At 45.0% G+C, this 20,780-nt stretch overlaps 1 protein-coding gene across 1 annotated transcript; it reads left to right on the top strand.

Annotated features, from left to right (window-relative positions):
- Positions 1-349: 349 nt before the first annotated feature.
- On the top strand, positions 350-19,985 carry FAM174B (family with sequence similarity 174 member B). Its single transcript, XM_059823995.1, has 3 exons — positions 350-642; positions 9,125-9,256; positions 16,096-19,985. Exons 1-3 carry the CDS (start codon positions 350-352, stop codon positions 16,097-16,099), a joined length of 429 nt encoding a protein of 142 aa, XP_059679978.1. The 3' UTR covers positions 16,100-19,985.
- Positions 19,986-20,780: the final 795 nt, after the last annotated feature.

Raw genomic sequence — 20,780 nt, 5'->3', positions numbered from 1 at the left:
TCTGAACCGTGTTTGACCGCAGTTTGAAGCCCGCGATCGCTTCATCTCACATCAGGGCAGATGTTGCCTGTGGTAATTAGAAGCAGTCGTTATCGGCGAGGAAATGGCGTTGGCACCGGGCGCGGCGGAGCCCTGAGGAACCCGCTGGGCCCGCGGGGCGGCGGGAGAAACCGCGGGGCGGGCGGGGAGGAGGCGCTGAAGGCCGCGGTACCCTCCCGCCGGCGAGCCCCGGCCCCCGGCAGCGGGGCCCCGGCCGCGGGAGGCGGCGCCTCTCGGGGAGGCGGGCCGGGCCGGGCCGGCCGGCGCTGCCTTCCGGGGCTCGGCACGGCGGCGGCCGGAGCTGGGCAGGATGCGCTCCGCCGCCCCGCTGCTGCTGCTCTCGGCCTGCCTGCTGCTGCCGCTGCTGCTGCCGACCGCGCCCGGCGCCCGCGGCAGCCAGGAGCCGGCGCTGGGCCCGGCGGCGGCGGTGAACGGCAGCCGCCTGCCCGCCGAGCCGGCCGCCGCGCCCGGCAACCACAGCGGGGCCCAGCTCAGCCCCGTGCCCGCGCTGCTCCGCGACCTCTCCGCGCTGAAGGCCGCCGTCATCGGGGCCTGCGCCCTCACAGCCGCCCTCATCGCCTGCCTCCTGCTCCGCGTCTTCAGGTAGGGCCCGGCCGGGCCGCGCCGCCACCTCCCCCGACAGGTGCCGGCTGACGGGCCGAGGCCTCCGCCCGCGGCCGCGGGGCTCCCCTTGCCCCCGGCCGAGGAGGAGGGGGGAGGCCGGGGTCGGGCGGGCTCCGGGCGAGGCCTGCCCGCCGGCCGAGGCAGGGGGGAGGCGTTACGCCCCATCAGCAGCGCGACCTCCCGGCCCCTCCCCGGAGAGGTGGGAAGCCCGGGCCGTACCGAGCTCCTCGCCTGTTGGTAACATTTTTAAAGCCTGACTCAAGCACGGCATGTGTAGGTGCCTCATGAAACTCCTGGGGAGTCGCAGGGGCGCCGCTGCCCTCACAAATCTGCATCTTCCTCCACTTCTGCAGAAAAACAGGGCAGGAGTTGGGTTTCAAGTGGCTTTTTCTCAGGTGTGGGGTACGCAGGTCCCAGCGCTGCGCGTGGGCCATGGCGATGGGCTGGGACCAGAGTGGGCGCAAACTGAAACATGGGAGCTCCATCAGAATGTACAAACGTGGGTTTTTTTGCTGTGGGGCTGGTGGGTTGCTGGGGTAGGCGGCCCAGGGAGGTTATGGAGTCTCTGTCTGCGGAGATACTCAAAGCCCGACCGGACTGCCAGCTGCGGGTCGCCCTGTTTGATCCCAAGAGATCCCATCCAGCCTCAGCCACGTGCGTCCTCTGCGCCCATGGGATAATGCAGATGCCACCGTAGTATTAACTCATACTGGGTAAAAAAGACAAATCTTTCTTTTTCCTTTTAATGAAGCTTAAGCAGATAGGGTTGAGGAGGTCCAGCATAGCCAAAAGTAGATGTCGGTTTAGACCACAGCCCTGATTTGACTGGAACTGTGATGTGTAACCAGACTCCCCAATGTTTCAGTTGGGTGGATTGCTGATGGATGCAAGCTCCTGCTCCCAGCACAGAAGGTGAGACACTCCCGGTCGCTCGCAGAGCCAGGAGAAGTGCTGGTGAGCAGCAGGAGGCTGGGCAGATGCTTGCATTTGCTTGGTGCTTGTATCTCTTCCATTTATTTTGGCGTAACCAGTGCAGGCCAGTTCATTCACTGCCCTTCATGCTGCTGAGGTCAATTGGTGCTGGTGTGTGCTTGAGTTATCCAGGCAACCCTTGAAACTCACATACCATCTCCCGCTGTGAGGGACATGAGAAATCAAACTAAATCCCTTTAGAAAGCCAGTCTTCCTCTCAGCTTGTTGTGGGAGCAGAAGAAAAGCAAATATTAAAGCTTCATTTGGCGCTGTTAGTGTTAATTATTATTTATCTCAGGGTAGTAGCAAGAGTGCCTGTGATGCACTAGAGGCTGTCCCTGTCTCGTGCAGTCTACAAGCAAAAAGTTGTTGCCTGTTTGTGCTCAGCTTTGCTGGGGATGATTGCAAACTTTCAGTAGTTAACAGTCTGACTTCTAGGTAGGGGCAGCAGGAAAAGAGCTGGGAGAGTGGAGCAGCTGGCTGTCAGCAGCAGGGAGGAGGTGTGCACCATGTCTCAGGTGACAGAAGTAGCTGAACAAGTGGAGTTGGCGAATTCTTCCTCAGTTGTGTCTTCAAGCAGCTCCTTTGTATTTCCATGATGGCTGCAGCTGAATGCTCTGCTTCTCCTGCTTCTGAATTAATTCCGTGTAGGAAGGGCAATGTTCACAACAGTAGTATTATAAAGTGTGGCCTTAAAGACCAAAATTATAAGAACGGGTATTTTCTAACGAAATTGACATTTAACTAAATTGTTTTTATGTGTTGCAGCAGCTGGCAAAAGACAATGCAAATAAATTTGCTCATTAAAGTGAGGTGCTTTGGGAGAACCCAGTAAAGTATTGAAGAGAATTTTTTTTAATCAATATAACCACTTTGCAGCTGTATAAAGTTGTCATGGACAAACACAGCAGAATTGGTAGTAGGTATATGAGCTAGAATTAGGAAGTCTATAACTAAGCGCAGAATGAAAAGCCTAGGTTTCTACTCCTAGTTCTCTCTGATCCTGGAGAGTTTATTTCCCCTGCCTCAGTTTCTTCTGGGTATAAAGCAAGAAGTTGTGTCAAGGAGACCTGGCATAAGGCTGAACGTTTCTAGCCAAAGAAAGCAAACCGATAGCCTTTAAAGACCTTTTCCTATACCATAATCAGCAAAAACAGGTCCAGGTTAAAGTCACCTTGGGAATGATGGATTAATTCTCCCATGCCAAAGTCGTCATTATGCAACTGATCAGAGTTAATGCAGCATTAAAGACATGTAAGAAAAAAACCACCCCCCGAGATCTCTCTTACATCTTTAATAGAACCTGCAAGGAAAATGGAAAATGAAGCTTTCGGCTTCTGAGTATGTTTCTTTATCTGACAGAGCAGTTGTTTGTAAACAGTTATCCCAGCTGCAAATGAGACAAGAATACCAACAGGTATGTTTGTACAGTGTCAGGCTTGTAGCTGACAACCTAGATCGGAGGAGATTCTGTTGCAGAAGAGATAAGAGATTTACCCTCAATAAATGTAAAGCTTTTCTCCACCAGAATAAGAGCTTTGTTCATACTTAGTCAAAAACATTGTGGTTTTTTTCCTGAAGTGTCATGGATTCCTATTAAAGAGATTTTCTTGAAATCCAAGCTTTGATTAAACCTTCACTGTGAAATTGCTCTGGGTTGCTGGAAGTAAATTATCCTTTTAGATATGGGTTGTAGAGATGAAATGAACTAGTGACTGGCCAGATATTCTTGTCACAGGCATTGGATTTTTTTATATATATATTTTTTTAATACATCTTTTTAATATATTTTTATGTATATATTATTTTCCTTTTTTTGCTCGAGCAGGCATAGATATATTTCTCCATCTTTCCAGCTCTATTTTTAAAACAATGCTCAGAGATTCCTTGTCATTCCTTTTGGGAATGTTATGCTCTGAATCCATCTGATCTGGTCTTGTGATTCAGAATGTGGTATCACCCAAAGTGGTCTGAATTTCCTTTCTCTCTGTGGTTACTAGGGACTATGAAGGCCAGCCAAGACTTTGCTACTTGTCTGCATGTGTCAAGGCCTAATTTGCTATAGTAATTTTTTTTTTTTTTTTTGGCAAGCTCGGTTCTGGGCTTGCTTTCTTTCCTATACCCCTGGGCGTTGCATACTCCCAAACCAAAACCATTTCCACAGCAGACCAAATTTCATGTTATTCTCAATCAAATAGCAGGGTAAGTTGCATTACCAAGAAACACAGTGTCTTGCGACAGCTTATGAACAGTTCATGCGGCTAAACTCACTCTTTGATCTGTGTTTTTGATATTGCCTTTCTACCTCCTTATTATGCCCTATTTCTCTTTCCTGGTGCAGCTCAGTTCATTTCATTGCAATGTAATTCTTGGGATCAGCTCCCAGGGAACATAATTTTTCAGATGTGGCTATCTGTGTTGGTAGACCATATGCCCTCTGGGGAAACTGGATAAGTTACTTCTGCTCAAATGGGCCAGTTGAAAGCAACCCAAAGCTTTAGTTGCAGAAAACTGTGTGCTGTAAATGTTTGCTACACGACTTGACCTGTCCTTGAATGAACAGAACCCAGGCTAGAAATGGCTGCTATTTATCTAGATTTTTAGAGAGAAGCTACCTGCTTATTTTGTAACTCATTGCTTTGTTACGTTGCTTGTTGTTCAATTTTGATTTCTTCCTCAAATACCACTTTGAGCTTAGTTTTCCAGTAATTGCAAAACTGGCATAAGTTACTGAGATTGAGGAGAGAGGTTCAAGCATATGATCATAGGATACAAGACCCTTTGTTCTATGAGCTGGGCAATTGCTCTGGGCTATCCAAGGCTTAACCCCCGAGAGTCTGACTGATTTAAAATTAATTCTATTATAACCAGCTAGAGTACTCCAGCAAAGACAAGACCTCTGCCAGGAACAGGAAAGAAAACCTTACCATTAAAATGACCTTAAATGGAGAAGAAAAAAACCCTGACGAAACAACCAACCCCAAAACATATATTTGTGACCCACATTGAAAGCTTCATTTAAGCTGCATGTAGTTTAGTTAGGGCCACAGAGAATGACAAATGACCTGTCCTGGGTCTCAGAGGTCCTGTCTTTGGGAAGACTGGGTTGTCTTGATGCAAGCGTGACAGCAAATTGGCAGAAGGAAGGGAGAGGGGATCGCTGTGTAATAATGTCTTGGGCTCTTTACAGCTCTGATGTGAATAGTCACAACAGAGGACGAATGCTGTTTCTTGTAGGATTCACTGCCTTGAAGAGTTTGAGTAGAACATAGAAGTTTCTATAGCTCTGCCCTGTAAAACAAGGATACTTCTTGAGCACATCTCGCACGATATTGGTCTGACTGTGCTACGATGTTTGGAAGTGCATGCTGGCACTGGTACTGACCACCAGATGAGAGTGGCTGTATTTTAATTATTTGCGGGCATCACTGCTTCATTGAACCACAACAATATCCCATTTAGGTGTTCCTGAAGTTATTTCCAGTAGCAGTCTCTGATCCATCCCTCCTGTTAGCAGTGCAGTTAAACAAGGGGACGCTTCTGCTCCACTTATATTCCATCTTAAGGACTTGATTGTTAGAAAACGCAGCACTTTGACTTTGCTACAGCAAAATGTATATCCAGAAAACATGTGAGGACTTAGTTTTGTGGTTTAGCTTTGTTGCATACAGCACCATCCGGAGAGCAGAGATACCTGGACAGATCAACAGTAATGAAATATCGCTGATCTAATTCATCAGCTGGTAATAAGTCTGGAGTTCCCCAGGTTTATATTTGTGTAATTTTTTTTTTTTAACTGCCAAGGGAGCCCATTAACAGCAAATAAACTAGTCCCAATTCTATTTCCGATATAACATTGCTGCAGTTCTAGGAGGAAGGTTGTAGCTGGCTTGATTAGACTTCCAATAAGCACTCTGCTAAAAAGGGACAGGGGTTTTTTTGTTTTGTTTTTTTTGCAGGGGATGGTCCTCTCCCTCTGCATCTCTTGGCAGGAAGTGTTAACGCTAGATTAGAAATGCAGAGACCTCTCTCTGGGTCAAGAAAAGCATTATCTTTGAATATCAGGGTTGTTGACTAAAATAGATTAGAGGCGTAAATAACATAATGAACTAGTGAGTTGACTTGAGCATTTACTCCACCACATGATGCCTCAGAAAGGAGGATGAAGTGCTGCATATGACTGGTGCTTGATCAAAATAGCCCCTGGTCAAAACACGGAGACACAAAGTCAGCGTTCTGCTCCAGCCCATATCTGTATGTCGTCCCTCCCTGCATGGCATGGTGGAGGAAGTGAATCTGATTCTGATGGATTGGACCCTGGCGTGGTGCGTGGTGCCGCAGGCATTCGAGCCCAAGGGCAGTGCCAGTGTGCGAACACCACTGTGGCTGAACGGCTTAGGAGGAACTGAAAACAGGCTCCCATGTCCAATAAGTTATTCTTCATCTACTTTCAATTAAGCGCTGTGCTCACTACGCCTGCCTTCTGTTAAGACCAGTGAGTTGGTTTTGGTGGGAGCAGTGCTGGGTCTAAAGTGAAAGGTTAATATCTCTGGCTGCAGTTAACTTTTTTTTTTTGTCCTCATGATGATTCAGTGCAAGACCTGTAGCATCCTCTGCTAATTACAGGGGGTGGCTGAAGTCAAACAGCAGAATCAATGTGATTTTTTTTTTTTTTCCTTTTTTTTTTTAAGTGGAAGACAGTTTTCTGCACTGAAATACCCAATACCGCTTCTACCCTGGCTAAACCACTGAGGAGCATTTCAGCTTGTCGTTATGCAAGGGGCATACTCTGACCACAGCTTCCAGCACACTTCTTGTTTACTTTAAAAAAACGCACACAAAACGAACGTGGCTGGAAAAGAGATCCTCTCTTTGCCCATGAGGACTAACGTGTCCTGACCCTATCCAGGAGGTCTCCAAAGTTCATGAAACATTTATATTCTGTAGTTCCTGCCCTGTGCTACTCTGCTGACTCTGCTGTCTGTCTGCAAACAAAAGATGCTGCCTGGTCCCACCTGCTGGATAAACTGCTTTTCCTTTTGTGTCGTCGTTACTGATGATTACAGGGATCCTACTGAGGTTTGGGGGTTTTAATGTGCAATGGTTTCCTGATGGGCTGGCTTATTTTGCGTGCATGTAGGGACACTCCCAAGGCTTTCCTTTAAAGTTAGCTTGCGTAATTATTCTAGTATTTATGAAGCCTAGGGGAGTCATTCAAATGAGCAAGTGTGAGAAATCAGACCATGGACAAGTACGGATTAATGACAAATTAGCTAGGTAATCTGGTGTAGAATTAATTGAGGAGAAAAAAGGAAAGAAAAGACCCTTTTGCCCTGCCAGTGGCAAACAGCTGATTGTAGCAGCTTAGCCAAAAACCAGCAGCAAAACGAGCTTCCTCCCTTTTCTAAATGGGCACTGTGGTTAAGTGAGGGTTGTGGAGGATTAATAGATCACTGTGCAGTGAGTTCTGCTCCAGGTCCTCTTTAACATGTAGCCCAAATAGACTAATTAATGGCTGGAGGCTAAAGGGTTCTAGTTTGCCATTTCTAAAAATACCTATTCTGCAGTAATTGCTTCAAACACTCCAATATTAACTGTTGTAAGATGAACTCCGCAGAATAAGTTACGTTTTCTAATGGAGGGAATAAGGGAGGATGTGTCTCAATAAAGTGGGCCTGATACGCAGGTGAGGTCTTAAATGAGTGAACCTATGGAAACCCCCTGCAGACTGTACGTGTAAAGCAAAGTGGTAAGGCTGTGCTTGGTTTGTTCTGACAGGTAGACACAGGTTAGTTTTGGTCTATGTTTAGGCTTCACAGTGTGAGTAAATGTTTCTTGTAAAAGCAGTGCGTAACTTTTAAGATGAGACCTCCCTGCATCACTTTGCTGCTAGGTCTTGGCTGAGAAGCAGAATAATATAGAGAAGTGTTTTCAAAAGGATTTTCAAGTGTTTGGGTTAAGAGTCCTACTGTATTGGATGTAAAATTGCTTGTTTCAACAACAGCAGTAATAGAACAAACCATCCTGTGCTCTACGTGACACAGCGGCACAGATTGCTATAAAGATTAGACGACAGGAGACGACTTTCTTCTCACTTCTGATGCAACCTTAGCCTTCAGAACGGGGAGGAAATGCAAACTGCTCCATCCCAAGGGCTGGGACCTGTTTGTTCAGCCTTGGACTACTGCCCAAAAACAATACTAGGCAGAGGCACTGAGACTTCCACGTCTGAGCTGTTCACCGATTTAAATTTCCTTTAAGCCTGGAAGGGACCGTTGTAGTGGAGATGCAAACACAGGGCTTGAGTCCCAGTCTCTCTGTAATGCTTACACCTTGTTTCTTGCCACCGTGTAACTCTTTAAAATGCATCTGTTCTTGATGCAAAAATGGCTATGTTGAATCCGGCACACCTTGCATGACATGCCAGGGCAAGACTTCTTGACAGTGAAAGTGTACTCATGACGTGATGTCTGCTTGGAGCAGTAGTTGTGATTGCCAGAAGTTAGGGGCTGCTTGCTTGTGCATGCACCAGCTCCCTTCTCATGCTTGGCAGTTGCCAGTTTTGTTTTATAAAAGGCAAAGGGGAAAATTCTGCAGTTTGTTAACAAAAACATCCACTTTTCTCCCTGAAGGCTAGCTATACACATCAGCACCTTCTTTAATGTATAATCACAAAACTGGATTCATGCATGAGCAGTGTGACACTCCTAATATGCATGAAAGGAGTAGGTGAAGTAAAAAGAACGCACAGAATTCAAGCTAGAGGCAGAGAATTAGTTGAAAAGGCATGCACCAAGTGTTTGTTAATTGAAAGTAAGTATTAGAAAATAGATTTCTCAAAATGAAAGTGAGGCTGGCGTCTATAGGAGGAGATGTGGTAGGTACAGTTAGCTTCAAGTGATAGTTGATTATTTTTCATAGCACTTAAACAGCGTAGAACATGAAACTCAGACAAGGCTCAAGGTTGTTCCTCAGAGTCCTGAGCTTGTCCTGACTGCAAGAAAAGAGAGCAGGCTGTTTGTACCCAAACATCACCACCCCTTTGCTCCTTATAATTCTGCCTAGAACATTGCCTTGTCTCAGCAGGGCTTAACCTGGGCTTTCTCATCTAAACGTGTTCACTAAACCATTGGCTGCTTCAGCTGATTAAGCCCACGTCTCGCTTATTGAGCGTGGCAGCAGGAGGACACAGTGGGCTGCTGCGGTCACATGCCTGCCCTGGATACCAGAGGATCTCTGGTTTGTCAGCGGCTGAAAGACTGACGTTGATCTGGATTGCAGTGGACGAGAAACTGCGCTCTACACTGACGGGCACAAACGGTGGTCTTGGAAAGGCAGCGGGAGCGGATGCAGGCTGGCTCCTTAGCCTTTGTGCCTGGGGAGGTCTGAATCAAAGAGGGCAGTGATTTAGTGGTGGCGGGAACAGCTTCAGCCTCTCCAAGGAATACTGTATAAAGACAATGCTTCCCTCTCCACCTCTGTGTTTCAGGTCTGGCAAGAGGATTAAGAAGACCAGGAAGTACGACATAATCACCACTCCAGCCGAGCGGGTAGAAATGGCTCCTCTGAATGAAGAAGACGATGAGGACGAAGACTCAACAGTGTTTGATGTGAAATACAGGTACTGCTGCGAGCCCGTTTGGTTAGGCTTGCTCACTGAGCTCTTATTAGGGAAGACAGCTCTTTTTTCCTCTGCTGGGACAGCTTGGCAGAGATGAGGCAGTCACAGTCTCTCTTTCACTTTGCCCGAGCATTATCACTCTCTTTTACAGTCCCTCTGCCTGCTTTCTCAGCACACATTGCTCTGTACTCTCCTGCTCTTGTAATAACCACATCGCTACCCCTAGGCTGTCTCCCTTCCTCTTTCCTCTGCAGAGCAGCACAATGGGATACGCATGCCCCAAATAGCTAGCAAGGTTTAACAGACTGAACTTCCCCTCTCGAGCAGCTGCTGGCAGTTGTTCCTGCGCGCTCTCAGTGTCTACGCACCCGCTGGATGGAGGGCTGTGGATCAAGAGCTGCTTTCCCAGGCACTGCTGTTGCCATAAGCCTGGGAGGGAAATTATGGTGAATCTCCGCCAACCTTTGGGTTTGTATCAGAGTGGTCGCATGTTCTTCTGTGACAAAGAGAGGACTGTGGTCCCTCACTGATGTTGTTAGCAGTTATCCCTTAGCAACAAACTTTCCTTAAATGTGTTTGTCTTTTTGAGATAGAAGCGGTGTGACAACCCAAAACTTTTGGTGCCTATTCTGGGCCTGAGATTTATAACAACCACTCAGCACATAAAGATGCTGCGCATTGATTTATGGCATCAGGGTATCTGCATCTCTTATTTTTATTTGCATCAAGCCATCCACAGCATTTGAGTTGCCTTTTCATCCAAATAAGGCCTACTCTAAAATCTGTCTCACTTTGGCTGAAATAAGCTCTCCTAATTATAAAAACACAGATCTTGACAACTCCTAACTGGAGATTTTACAGACTTTACTCATGTTGCCCGTCTCCTAACTTTGGAAAGGGGGAACAACACATTTGCTCTAAGCACATGTGTGCCAACATGTAAAACACATACCACCACATGCTCTGCTGGTTGTTTTCAAAACGACTGCATTATTTCTCTATAAAAATCAGGCAATAGTTGGAAGCCATGAAACAATAAAGGGTGTGAGTTGTGGCTTTATGCATAAATAATTAGTTCTTGAATTAAGACTCGTATCAGTCCTTGCCTGACTGTTGCCATTCTCTGTAGCTGTCCTGTGTTTGCACTAATCATTTCAGCTTGTGCAGTTTTCACTTTGGGACCGAACTTTGTTAAACCTGGAGTGCAGAGATCTGTCTCACCATGATCTACTTCAACAGCCCGTGCCTCCTGCCCCTTTTCCTCTTAACTGAGTGCTTTCTCTGTGAATTTTTGGTAGCAAGAGCAGAGGGGTTTTCCAAAGACCGAGAACAGAAGATTCTCAATCATGGTAGTGCTTCAGGATAAGATGTCTAGTAATAAAATACTAGATGAACGAAGAAGAGAGCTTGCTGGAAACCATCTGACTCATGAGAGCTGTGGTTGTGTTATCTGACACTGGAGCACACACTGTGCTGGTGCTTTCACAAAAGTTATTCAGTCTTCGTGGGTTCCTTAGCAGTACAAATGGCTCTTCACCTTGTGTGATGCTCTGTTCAGAGACCGGAGGGGTTTTTGGTTCTTAGCCAACCAGTCCTGTCTTCACCTGTGGGAATTCCTCCTTTCTGCCACAATGCAACAGCTATTAAATTCCACGTTTTCTGAGGTCCTTGCAGTTTCAGACATACATTTTTTAGCTCAGACAGAACTACCTCAGTTTAGAGGGAGAGATCATCTTACAGATAACCCTTTAGCAGAACTGATTTTGGGAAAGCTGCTTTGAGGATACATTTGCTGTAAAAGGTATCAAGCTCTCTGGTTCCTTTGTGCAGCTTGAAGACTACGTCCCCAGACAGTTCCTATCTCCTGTCACCAGTAAAGACACTTCTTTGCAAATTTGAATTGCTGAGTTTGACCATTGACATCCCCATTAAACCAGTCAGGAGGTTCTTCATAGGGAAGAGAGGGCTAGAGCTGCAGAAAGGGCATCTCAGACATGCCCACAATAAGTCAGTGAACTAACTTCTACCAGGTCTTCTGTTGGGGTTCCTTCCCCAGCCCTGCCCACCATTGCCCCTCCCCTCCCCTCCATCCCCCTCCGCCCCCCCCCCCCCCCCCCCCCCAATACATTTGGGTCATAGTTGCCTTGTTCTCTCTAAGGCTTCCTTTGTTTTTTGCAGCTGGGTGCAGATTCCAGGAAGATAGGATAAGGAGAGGTAACTTTATCCCTCTCTGTGGTTAATGGGAGTTATAAATGCATGCAGGTAGCTATACAACTGGAGCAATAGGTTTGTTTTGGATATTCAGCAAATGCCTACAGTTTTACAAGAGCCTTTGTTAATTGCTAAGTCTGGAAAACTACTTCTTCTCTCCATTATCTCAAAAAAAAAAAAGTGCAGATGCATCAGGTGAACTTGCTGAGGTGTCGCTAGGGCTGATGCATAAGGAATGGGGTGATACTGCTGTTTCAGCTTGTTAGCTAACTAAAGCAACGTGTTGTGAGTTGCAGCAACCTGGAAGCAGTTGTGATGGGGACAGAGGAGTGACACGTGTCTCCTGACAAGTATTCGCAGGCTAGAATATTCCGCATTCTCTCTCTTATCTATTTATTTTTTAATTCAAATGAAGGTGCATCCTTGCCAGCCATCATTGTCAGTTGTGGCGGCTGTTTGGGTTTATTCAAGTGGCCTCCTAGCAGCGGCACTTACTTGGCTTATGGCACAACAGACTTCTGCTCTGTCTGTGCTACCAAGTCTTGGCGAGGGGATTTTGACCAGGTGCTGCTTTGGTGACTCTACCATTACTGAGATTGCGTTCAGAGAGGCTAAACCTCATGCAGCCCTGTGCTATGGCAGGATCCACTGGTGCAGGGCCATGGCTGACATGAGTCGTTATTTCTATTTACTTAATTCTTTATTTCTTTGCGACATGCTGGTACTGACAGATATGCCTATGGGCCCGACTGCCCATCGTTCAGTGTTGTAACATACTGAGTGCTGCCATATCTACATCAGAAACCAACATTCCGTAGCCGTTTAAACCTAGAATTTTCAAAGTCTCCCTGGCTCCTGAATATCACATGAAATTAGCTGGAATCTTTTGTCCTGTTCGCTTTTGATTTAAAGGCTGTGATACTATGGGGAAAATGGTCCATTCTCCATAAAGCCATGATCTGCAATGGTGTTTGCTCAGTGCTTTCCACTAGAAAGGCACCAAAAGTATTATTAAAATACAGGCTTCTGAGAAAATAAGGGAACAGAGTGCAAAGGGAACCAGTTTTCCAAAGAGCAGTGCAGTAGGGACATGTTGACTGTGATGGACTATAAGCATTATTCAACTGAAGTATTACTTTTATGTACTGTAAGACAATCCTATGCTTTCACATCTGTAGGGTTACCACCATCATGACAGTAAGGAAAAATCTGAAGAGCTAGCCTGGGATGCCATGACATTTGGTGCCTCTTGTGCATAATACTAAGTACATTACCGCAATATTAACCTATTCTAGTTGATACACAGGTCATAAAGAGAGTCTTGTTTTGCGTTTGTAGCATAAGTCTTTGCTGAGGATGATGTGGGTAGGCTCTGGGCTGGTTTGCTTGAGGTCCCCTCCCGTTGTTGAAAGATCTGTACTGGCACTTGCATCTGTGTTTGGGGGAGTAATTGAGATTCTGTGCTGTCTCCCCCATGTAATGCAAACAGCACTCTAATTAAAAGGTGGTTGGTGTCTAGCAGCAACAGGGGAGAAGCAATATATACCTCTCCAATTGTTCTCATGCAGTTAATTTTCTTCCCTTTAATGCTTTGTCCTTGTGTGTATTTGTTTCCAGTCTTACATGAGGCATCAAAGAACAGCAGACGGTGTAAATTGGGCTGTTGGATGAAGGTTGTTACTTTTTCTTTGTTTTTTAACTTTTTTTTTTTTCAGGAGGCTTTAAGGTTTTGGGCTCCCAGTAGATCCCACCCCCCACTTCCCTTGGGCAGTGGAGCAATGAAAAATAACCACCTTCCTCCTGTAAAGCAGGCTAATGAGACGACTTCAAAATCTTAACCAAATGCAGTCCCTTCTGTGGATGCAAAAGCCACCCACTGCCTGCCTCTGACAAATGCAGAAGTGTGTGTGCGCCGGATTAGATACCCCCTTTGCGATCTCATTTCAGTAGCAGGGAAGCAGTTCTGTCAATGGCTTCTCTAATCCTGCGAGCACAATTTCTGTGTGACAAGAGGCTGAAAGTGTAAATCAAAGATTGTCACAGAGCAAAGATGCCAAATCACTTAGACATTAACACCTGCTTGAAAAGCTTCATGGAAACCATTTTTTAATATGGAAGATTGTTTTCTGTGTGTATTTGCTCTGGTTTTGAAAGCGGCATTTGGATAAAAACTTCAGGCATTGTTCTGAAATTATTATAGAGCTATAAAAGAAAGCAAACTGAACATGGAAAGGGTGTTTGTTTCTTGATCACCAGTTCAATCTGTGCTGCTGAAGGCTGAAAAGTATCCCTGTCCAACTGATTTTTGGATCATATGAACTGTATTGGTCATCATTTTCCAGATGTCAGATATTTTTTCATGTTTTATGATGGGATTATACTTGCTGCATATCTTGGAAAATGAGTTAGTGGAAAGCTAAATCCCATCCTCCAAGTGTGCTCTTTCTCATCCCACCAATAGATCTTGATTTTAAGATTTCACTCTCCTCTTTGCTACTTTAGCACTTTCTTTCAAGAAGGCAAGGGAACATTGCACAGATTTCATGATCATCTTGATGGGGCTAATCCATTGATTCATCAGGCAGTTGGTACTGTGTGATACTCAAGAAGAGAGAAGTAAAGTAGGTTACAGGCAAATGTCCCCAACAAACTGGCGTTAGCATCCATCCCCCATCACAGAGCATTCTGCTTGTTTTGTGTAATAAGAGAAAAGAGATTAAAACAGCTACAAAAAGAACCAGTTTCTGAAAAGGTAAATAAAATTGTTAGCTTATTAAGCTTATTAACTCTGGCGTAGCTCATTGGGGGATTTCTTGTCAGCTTCAATAGAAAACTGAAAACAAGTACTGAATAAATTCTGTGGTGCCTTGCACATGAAAGGCTTTGAAAGCACTTCAGTAATCTGGGATATCAGCAGTGTCCCCTCTCGCTGCTCACTTGCAGCTATTGGAGGCAGTGCATTCTGCTCTTGCTATGCTTGCTGAGCCTAGCTGGGTGAATTTCACAACCATCCCTACAGAGCATTTTGAGTCTGGGGTGATGTGTGCCACGTGAGAGCCTGGAGTCAGGGAAGAACTTGGAATTTAAGTGCCAGAGCTGGAATCATCCCAACCCTGATGTCAGGCTCCTAAATAAGTACTGAAAGAAAATTTTTCTTGGGGTGGATTGAAGCCTCCAGCCTTCCTGTTGGCTACGTGAAATTCCTGAGTTTGTTTTCCACACAGATTGTCATTTTTCCCTCTAAGAGTGGCAGCACTAGCAAAATGCAGAAGCATTTTAGGAATGCATCTTCCAGAGTGCTCTTGAAAGCAGAAAGATGTATGTGTAAGGAGTAGTGGCAGGCAAAGGGAAGAGGTCAGTAACATTTATTCAACCACCATGGGACTAAAGGGCTTTTGAGAGCTTGCAGGATGTTTTAGAGGAAAGATGTACCATATGTAATGGCTGGAATCTGGATTCATCCCTTTTTCAGACACCGATAGCATTGAAGTGTGTGGCAACATCTTCATCACAGTTGCAGGGCTCAGCCTTTGATGTGCTTGAGTCTTTTGGGAGTCTCTGTAAAATATGAGTTACACTATTGGTGTCTTCTCTTTGAATATGTCCTTTCCAGATCCTGACTGAGTGTGCAGCTCTGAATGGAGCATGATATTGTCTGCTTGTTACAGCAAGGTGTTGACTCTCAAGGGAGCAGCTCTAATGGATTTTTTGCCAGCAAAAGCCGCAGGCCATTCTGGATGATGCTAGGTGAATTGCGCTGGGGTTTGTAGCAGCTTAATTTTTTTTTTTTTCCCAGCAGGCAGCAGTGACAAGTTGTATATAAATGGAGGGGTATCATTTATCCTCATCTGAAGGGGGTGCAAATCACTAACACACCGCTTACTATAAATACAACAAATTGCCAAAGCTTTGGTGCTGCTGTTAAGGATTTCCCATGGGTTCACAGCAGGGCAGGAAAGAGATGGTCAAAAAGCATTTTTTTGTTTGGCTTTTGAAGGCCAGGTTCTTCCCTCATGCAGCTATAACAGTTGTTAGAGAGCACACCACATTCTGCTGGCTCATTCAGTCGATTATACACTGGCGGTACACTTCCTACGGGAGGGCTCTTGCATCCGTCATGGGGTGTAACAAGTTCCTATTAAACTTTTTTTTTTTTTGAACTCTGAAGCAGTTAAAGCAGTAGGGTGTCAGGAGGAGAATTCATAGCAAGGAGGATAGTCCACATGTGTTGGCTAGTAAGGGGCTGCGCCGGTGTGAAAAAAGCTGTGAGGGCCAAGATGCTGTTTCATGTGCAGTGAAATAGCAGCCCCCCTGGGCACGCTCCCTTCTCTGGTCTGCACAGTGGCTGGTCACAGGATCTTTCAGCATCTGGGTTTTGTCTGATATAACTCTGTTTTTTTCTTTGCTTGGTGTAGCTTCTCCTGGCATAGTGTTAACATCACATCAGTGCCCAATGTCACCATAGAAATCAACTGCTGGAGGGAACTGATGGCAATCACAGTGAATAATGCTGCCTTTTCCTTTGTGACTTTTTGGGATTTTTTCCACTTTGCACAGGGGTTCTCATCTCTGCCTGTAAGCTATTTAATTGCAAATGTACAGCTGTACTAATTCTTCCTGTTTTCCAGGTAAAGCAGCTCCGTGGAGCGCTGGTGCCCTGCAAGATGTCATCCTGCTGTCGAGGGACCTGCTGAAGCCATAACTGTGAAAGGGGAGGCTTTCATCTCTGCAGCGTTATAACCAAACCAAGCCTCACCTCCTCGAGGTGCTGTTTGTGCAGCAGGCTAGTGGATCTTCTGACCAAAATGTCACCATTCAGTTCCCTGGTTTCCAAACTGCTGTGTTGGAATGACCAGAGTTCCTCTTTGCAAACTCAGCTCTCTCTTGCTTTAGGAGGGCTGCGGTGTCACTAAAGCATGACAAGGTGCAGCCCTGTGTACCAAGTTGCAGCTTGCTATGGTCTAAATAAGATTTGTAGGAGGAAGAAGAAAAGGAAGATTGAACCAAGCTGCCCTAATGAATTACCTTCTAAAATCCTGATTCAATACTTCAGTCACTGTTAAACTTTGGTCATTGTTCAACAGATCACGTGTTTAAAAAAAAAAAATCAAGTGTATTTTTTGGGCCTTACAGAGGTGACTTATGACTTTAGGTGGTAAAAATGTAAGCCATGCTGAAATGCCACGCTGTATGTTTAGTGTAGGATTTTTGGGGGGAGGGGGTGAGAGGTTGACTCATGTAGAAAATTTTCTTGACTTGCTACTGATTTTTTTTTTTTTTAAACCAACAATTGCACTAAGTTGTCATGATGACATTCTCATTGTCCCAAGGAGCTCTGATCAGACTGACTTGAATAAATGAGACCACAGGGAAATAGGAAGAATCAGGCATGCCCTAAACTACAACAATCTTAGATTAAAGAAGATATATTTTTGTAATTTTCTGCCCTTCCACAGAGAGTAAAAACAGTGTTTTGTACTGTCCTGTGCTTACTGTAACTTGTCTACAATTCATCTATATTACCTTTTTTCTAAGCAAAATAAGTCCTCATGTGGAATGATTAGTTTGCAGAAAGAACACCTCTTATTTTTCATGGAAGCTTCATGTAAGTGATCTTAAGCTGTATCAAACTGGAAGTTTTTCCCTACCACCTGCTTGACAAATCCATTTAACTCAAGGATGAATTTTTAACCATCGCTCCCTGCTGTGCTTTGTGCTGCAGAGGTCAGAGCTGTGGGATGACACTATAAGAATTAGATTGTTGCATCTGGCTGGATAGGGTTTAGGAGACCGCAAGCATGTACACTTTCCAGGCCATCATTTAGAAAGGGCAAACCTAACTGGTTTAGTTTCTGTACTTTGTGGTTTTCCTTTAAAGTAACCACAGATGCAGTTGAGACTTCTCTTTGACATGTTTATTCTCTGTTTACTGCACCCCTTAAAACCTTTTATTTTGGGTTTTTAAGCTGGCTGGAACCTTGCTTTTCGTGGGGAATGCATGTTTTCCAATTGTTTTAGGGTTGCCCCACTGTTTGTTTGACCCTCTACTAGCCTCCTGCAGTTACAACCCCTCAAGGAGACCAAATTGTATCTGGCAAAGCACCGTCCTTGCAGCAAGCTGCCAGTTTTGTGGTTTGTTTTTTTTTTTCCTGAAGGACAATTGGGATTGGAGGTTTGCTGAGAACACTGAACTGCTTTGTCATGATACGCCCCAGTTCTGCGCAGTTCCCTTGGGCCCTGCAGTCAGTAAAAGGAGGTGAAGGGGAATTTTTTTTTTCCTTCCAAGCAGCCTTGCGCTTTCATCAAAGAAGCTCCCATAGCACACATTGCTTTCTCTAGCCGTGACTCAGCAAAGACTTTGCAAACAGCCCACTCAGCCTGGATGGAAAAATCCCACAGCAGACTGTTGTGTTATTATTAGTCATCAAGGCAATATAAAAATGCCATGTTATTTTCATTCATGGAATGAATTTGAGTCATTCTGTATTACTGTTACTAAGCAATATTTAATGTGTCAGCTGCGAGGTGAGGATGGGGCCAAGCAGGTTGTGTTCTGGCTGGTAGCAATTGCAGGGACTAGTAAGTTGAAAGATGCTGTGGGGTGAAATAAGATCTGGGACTCTTTCCCTGCCTAAGTAAAACAGGTTTCAGACTTAGGCTGGATGATTCTGAAAGAAATAAATATTGTGTCTCTTCAGGACTGAAGTACTTTGAAGACTGGGAATTGAATTTCTTAGGCAGACTGAGTCCTTTTGAAGTCAGAGAAGAGGCGATACTGAGACTAGAGAGAGATTAAAAGCTTCTGTTTGCATTTGCAGAAGGAGGCGATGGAGTGAGGTGGTTGCCTTGTCTGAGCAGACACCATGGTGACATGTTCATGTCCACTCTTCTGCCAAACTCATAAAGCTGAACATCAGGCATGCTGGGAGAGTGGTGGAGAGGGAATGAAACCTTCTCTGTGCACAAAAGAAAGGCAAGACCAAGTTACATAGGTGAGAGGAAAAGGTGCATAAAGGACACTTCTCCTTTCCAAGGGTGAGTCAGTTCTTGAAATTAAGAGTTTTTCCACTGACTTCAGGTCACTTACTGAGTTAAGCTGGCAAAGGCCATCCACTTTTCTTGCTTGTGGCTAAAAGATCCCACTGTTTCCATAATGTGGCCAAATCTCAGTGGTGGACAGGGACCAGGCATTTAAGATGTTGAAGATGGAGGTGCCCAACTGCCACTGGGATGCTCTGGCTCCTCGAGGAGGTCCCAAACTGTGTGCCATAAGCTAAAAAGTACTTATAGGGAAGCAGCAGCTGCTTGGTGGAAATAAAAGGCCAACCTCACCAGTTGCTCATGGTCATGAAAATAATCCAAATGCTTTGTTTGATACTCGATTGCTGTTGCAAATGTGAGGCAATGTTTACCTCTACAGAAGTTGCTGTATGTGATTTAAAGTGTCTGGTTAAATATTCTATAGCTATATTTAGTTAAGATTTTAAGAGCACTTGACGTGACTCATCTAATAGTGTATATATATGAATATTTTTTTAATGGTAGGAATTAGTTTAAAACATAGTTTTAATAATTTGGACTGTTTGATTCAGGTAGTTATAGGAGTTCATTGGAGAAGAAATAGCCATTAACCACTACATGAATGTTTTACCTTATGTTCTGTGTATCTTACACTGCAGATTTAATCTCATTGTGACTGTAATGTGTCTTAGTATCTGCTGCTATTTTGTGTTGCATAGTCACACTTGCTTTGTGCAAGAACATTTTTTAAAGGCGTATTTTTTGTTACAGAAAATGAAAAGAGAAATGTTACTACAGATGTCTGCCTGTAGCTCACTCACTGCTTACAAAATCCACCGACTGGTAGCAGAGTCAAACAGAGCAAGCAAATTAGAGGCTTTCCTATTTGTGCATGCTGTGCTGTGGAGGAAAAACCCTGCACAGAATTGCAGCTTCTTTACTCCAACTACAGCCCTGCCACTGGAGATTACATTTGATAAGCCAGAAGTTAGCGTGCCACGCTTGCCTGCAGAATTAAGTCAGAAGTACACAGATAGCTTTGTATTTGGGTCGTTGGTTTTTTTCCCACTTTTTCCCCCTGGAAGATGTGGAGATGACTGCAAACACTTGTGTAGCACACTAACTTGTGCTATCCTAATGCTTATCCTAAGCCCAATGACTTGTAGAAGTCTACAAGCACTAATGCATTTGAATGTTTTGTTCATAACTAACTGTTCTCTCCAATTTACTGTACATGGTGTAATCTCTGCAGGGTGGGGGGCTATGGTTTTCATTAAGGGTTTTTTTTCTTCTGTTAGATGAGTTTCTGCTGCTGCAGTTTTTGCATGAGGTGTTATCAGGACCATGCGTTTTGTTTTGTGCAATTGCTTGAACTTTGTTTAAACATGTTTAAGAGAATTTGTCATTGTGACCAAAGCTGCTTTTTAGAAAAAATTGGTAAGACTGGTTTGAATGGACTTCTATGTTTCAGCAGAAACTGCCATCATTAAACATGTTCTTGAAATCCCTCGTGTTGTGTGTTGTGTTTAGAGAGGGAATGGGAAGGGGGCTGTTGTTTGTTGAAGTTTGGTGAATCCAAGAGCCTTGCACGATCCCTCATTAGAGGGCTGCGAGTCCCTGCAGTGCACATCCCCTTGTCCTGTGATCTTGAACCAGAGCATGACAAGGGGAGAAACTAGTTTTAGCAGCACAGAAGAGGAGTATGTTTAGTCACACAAAGTCCCCATCAAGAAGCTAGGCTTACGCCTGTATTCAAAAAGCAAAACACTCTGCGGTAGGGAAGCTAGCTCAGTACCTTCAACTACAACCACATTTGGTACCTTGGAGCCCATGAACTGCAGACTTCTTGTCCCAGACTCCAAGCCTGGTTGAGAGAACCAAGCCACATCCCCTCCCTGGGGTGACCAGGCCACACCACAACCGTTAAGCAGACCTCCTTCCACTTCAGTCTTGCTTGACCAAGTTCAGTGTCTCTGAAGTAATTCTGCCTTGTGGCTTTCAGGTCATGGTGAGATGCTGAAGCACTAGACATGAGGAACAGGGCAACCTGAGGCTTGCTTGTTTGTTGTGCACATTTTAGCAGTACTCTGAAGACTGTTTCCCTCTTGCTCTGTTTTTGCATGAAGTGCAGACACTCCTAGACCCTGGAGCAGCTACAGGAGAGACTGAGCCAGTACCCCATGTGTGGATCAGCTCTGCTGCTCTCCTCTCCACATACCACATGATTGCTCCTGCCTTGGTGTCTTCATCTCTTCAGTAATAGTCTAAGAGTAATTCAGTGCAGCAGACAAAA

This window comes from Gavia stellata, chromosome 13 (assembly GCF_030936135.1).
Source record: "Gavia stellata isolate bGavSte3 chromosome 13, bGavSte3.hap2, whole genome shotgun sequence".
Classification (NCBI taxonomy): Eukaryota; Metazoa; Chordata; class Aves; order Gaviiformes; family Gaviidae; genus Gavia; species Gavia stellata.
This window is presented reverse-complemented; position numbering and strand designations above follow the sequence as displayed.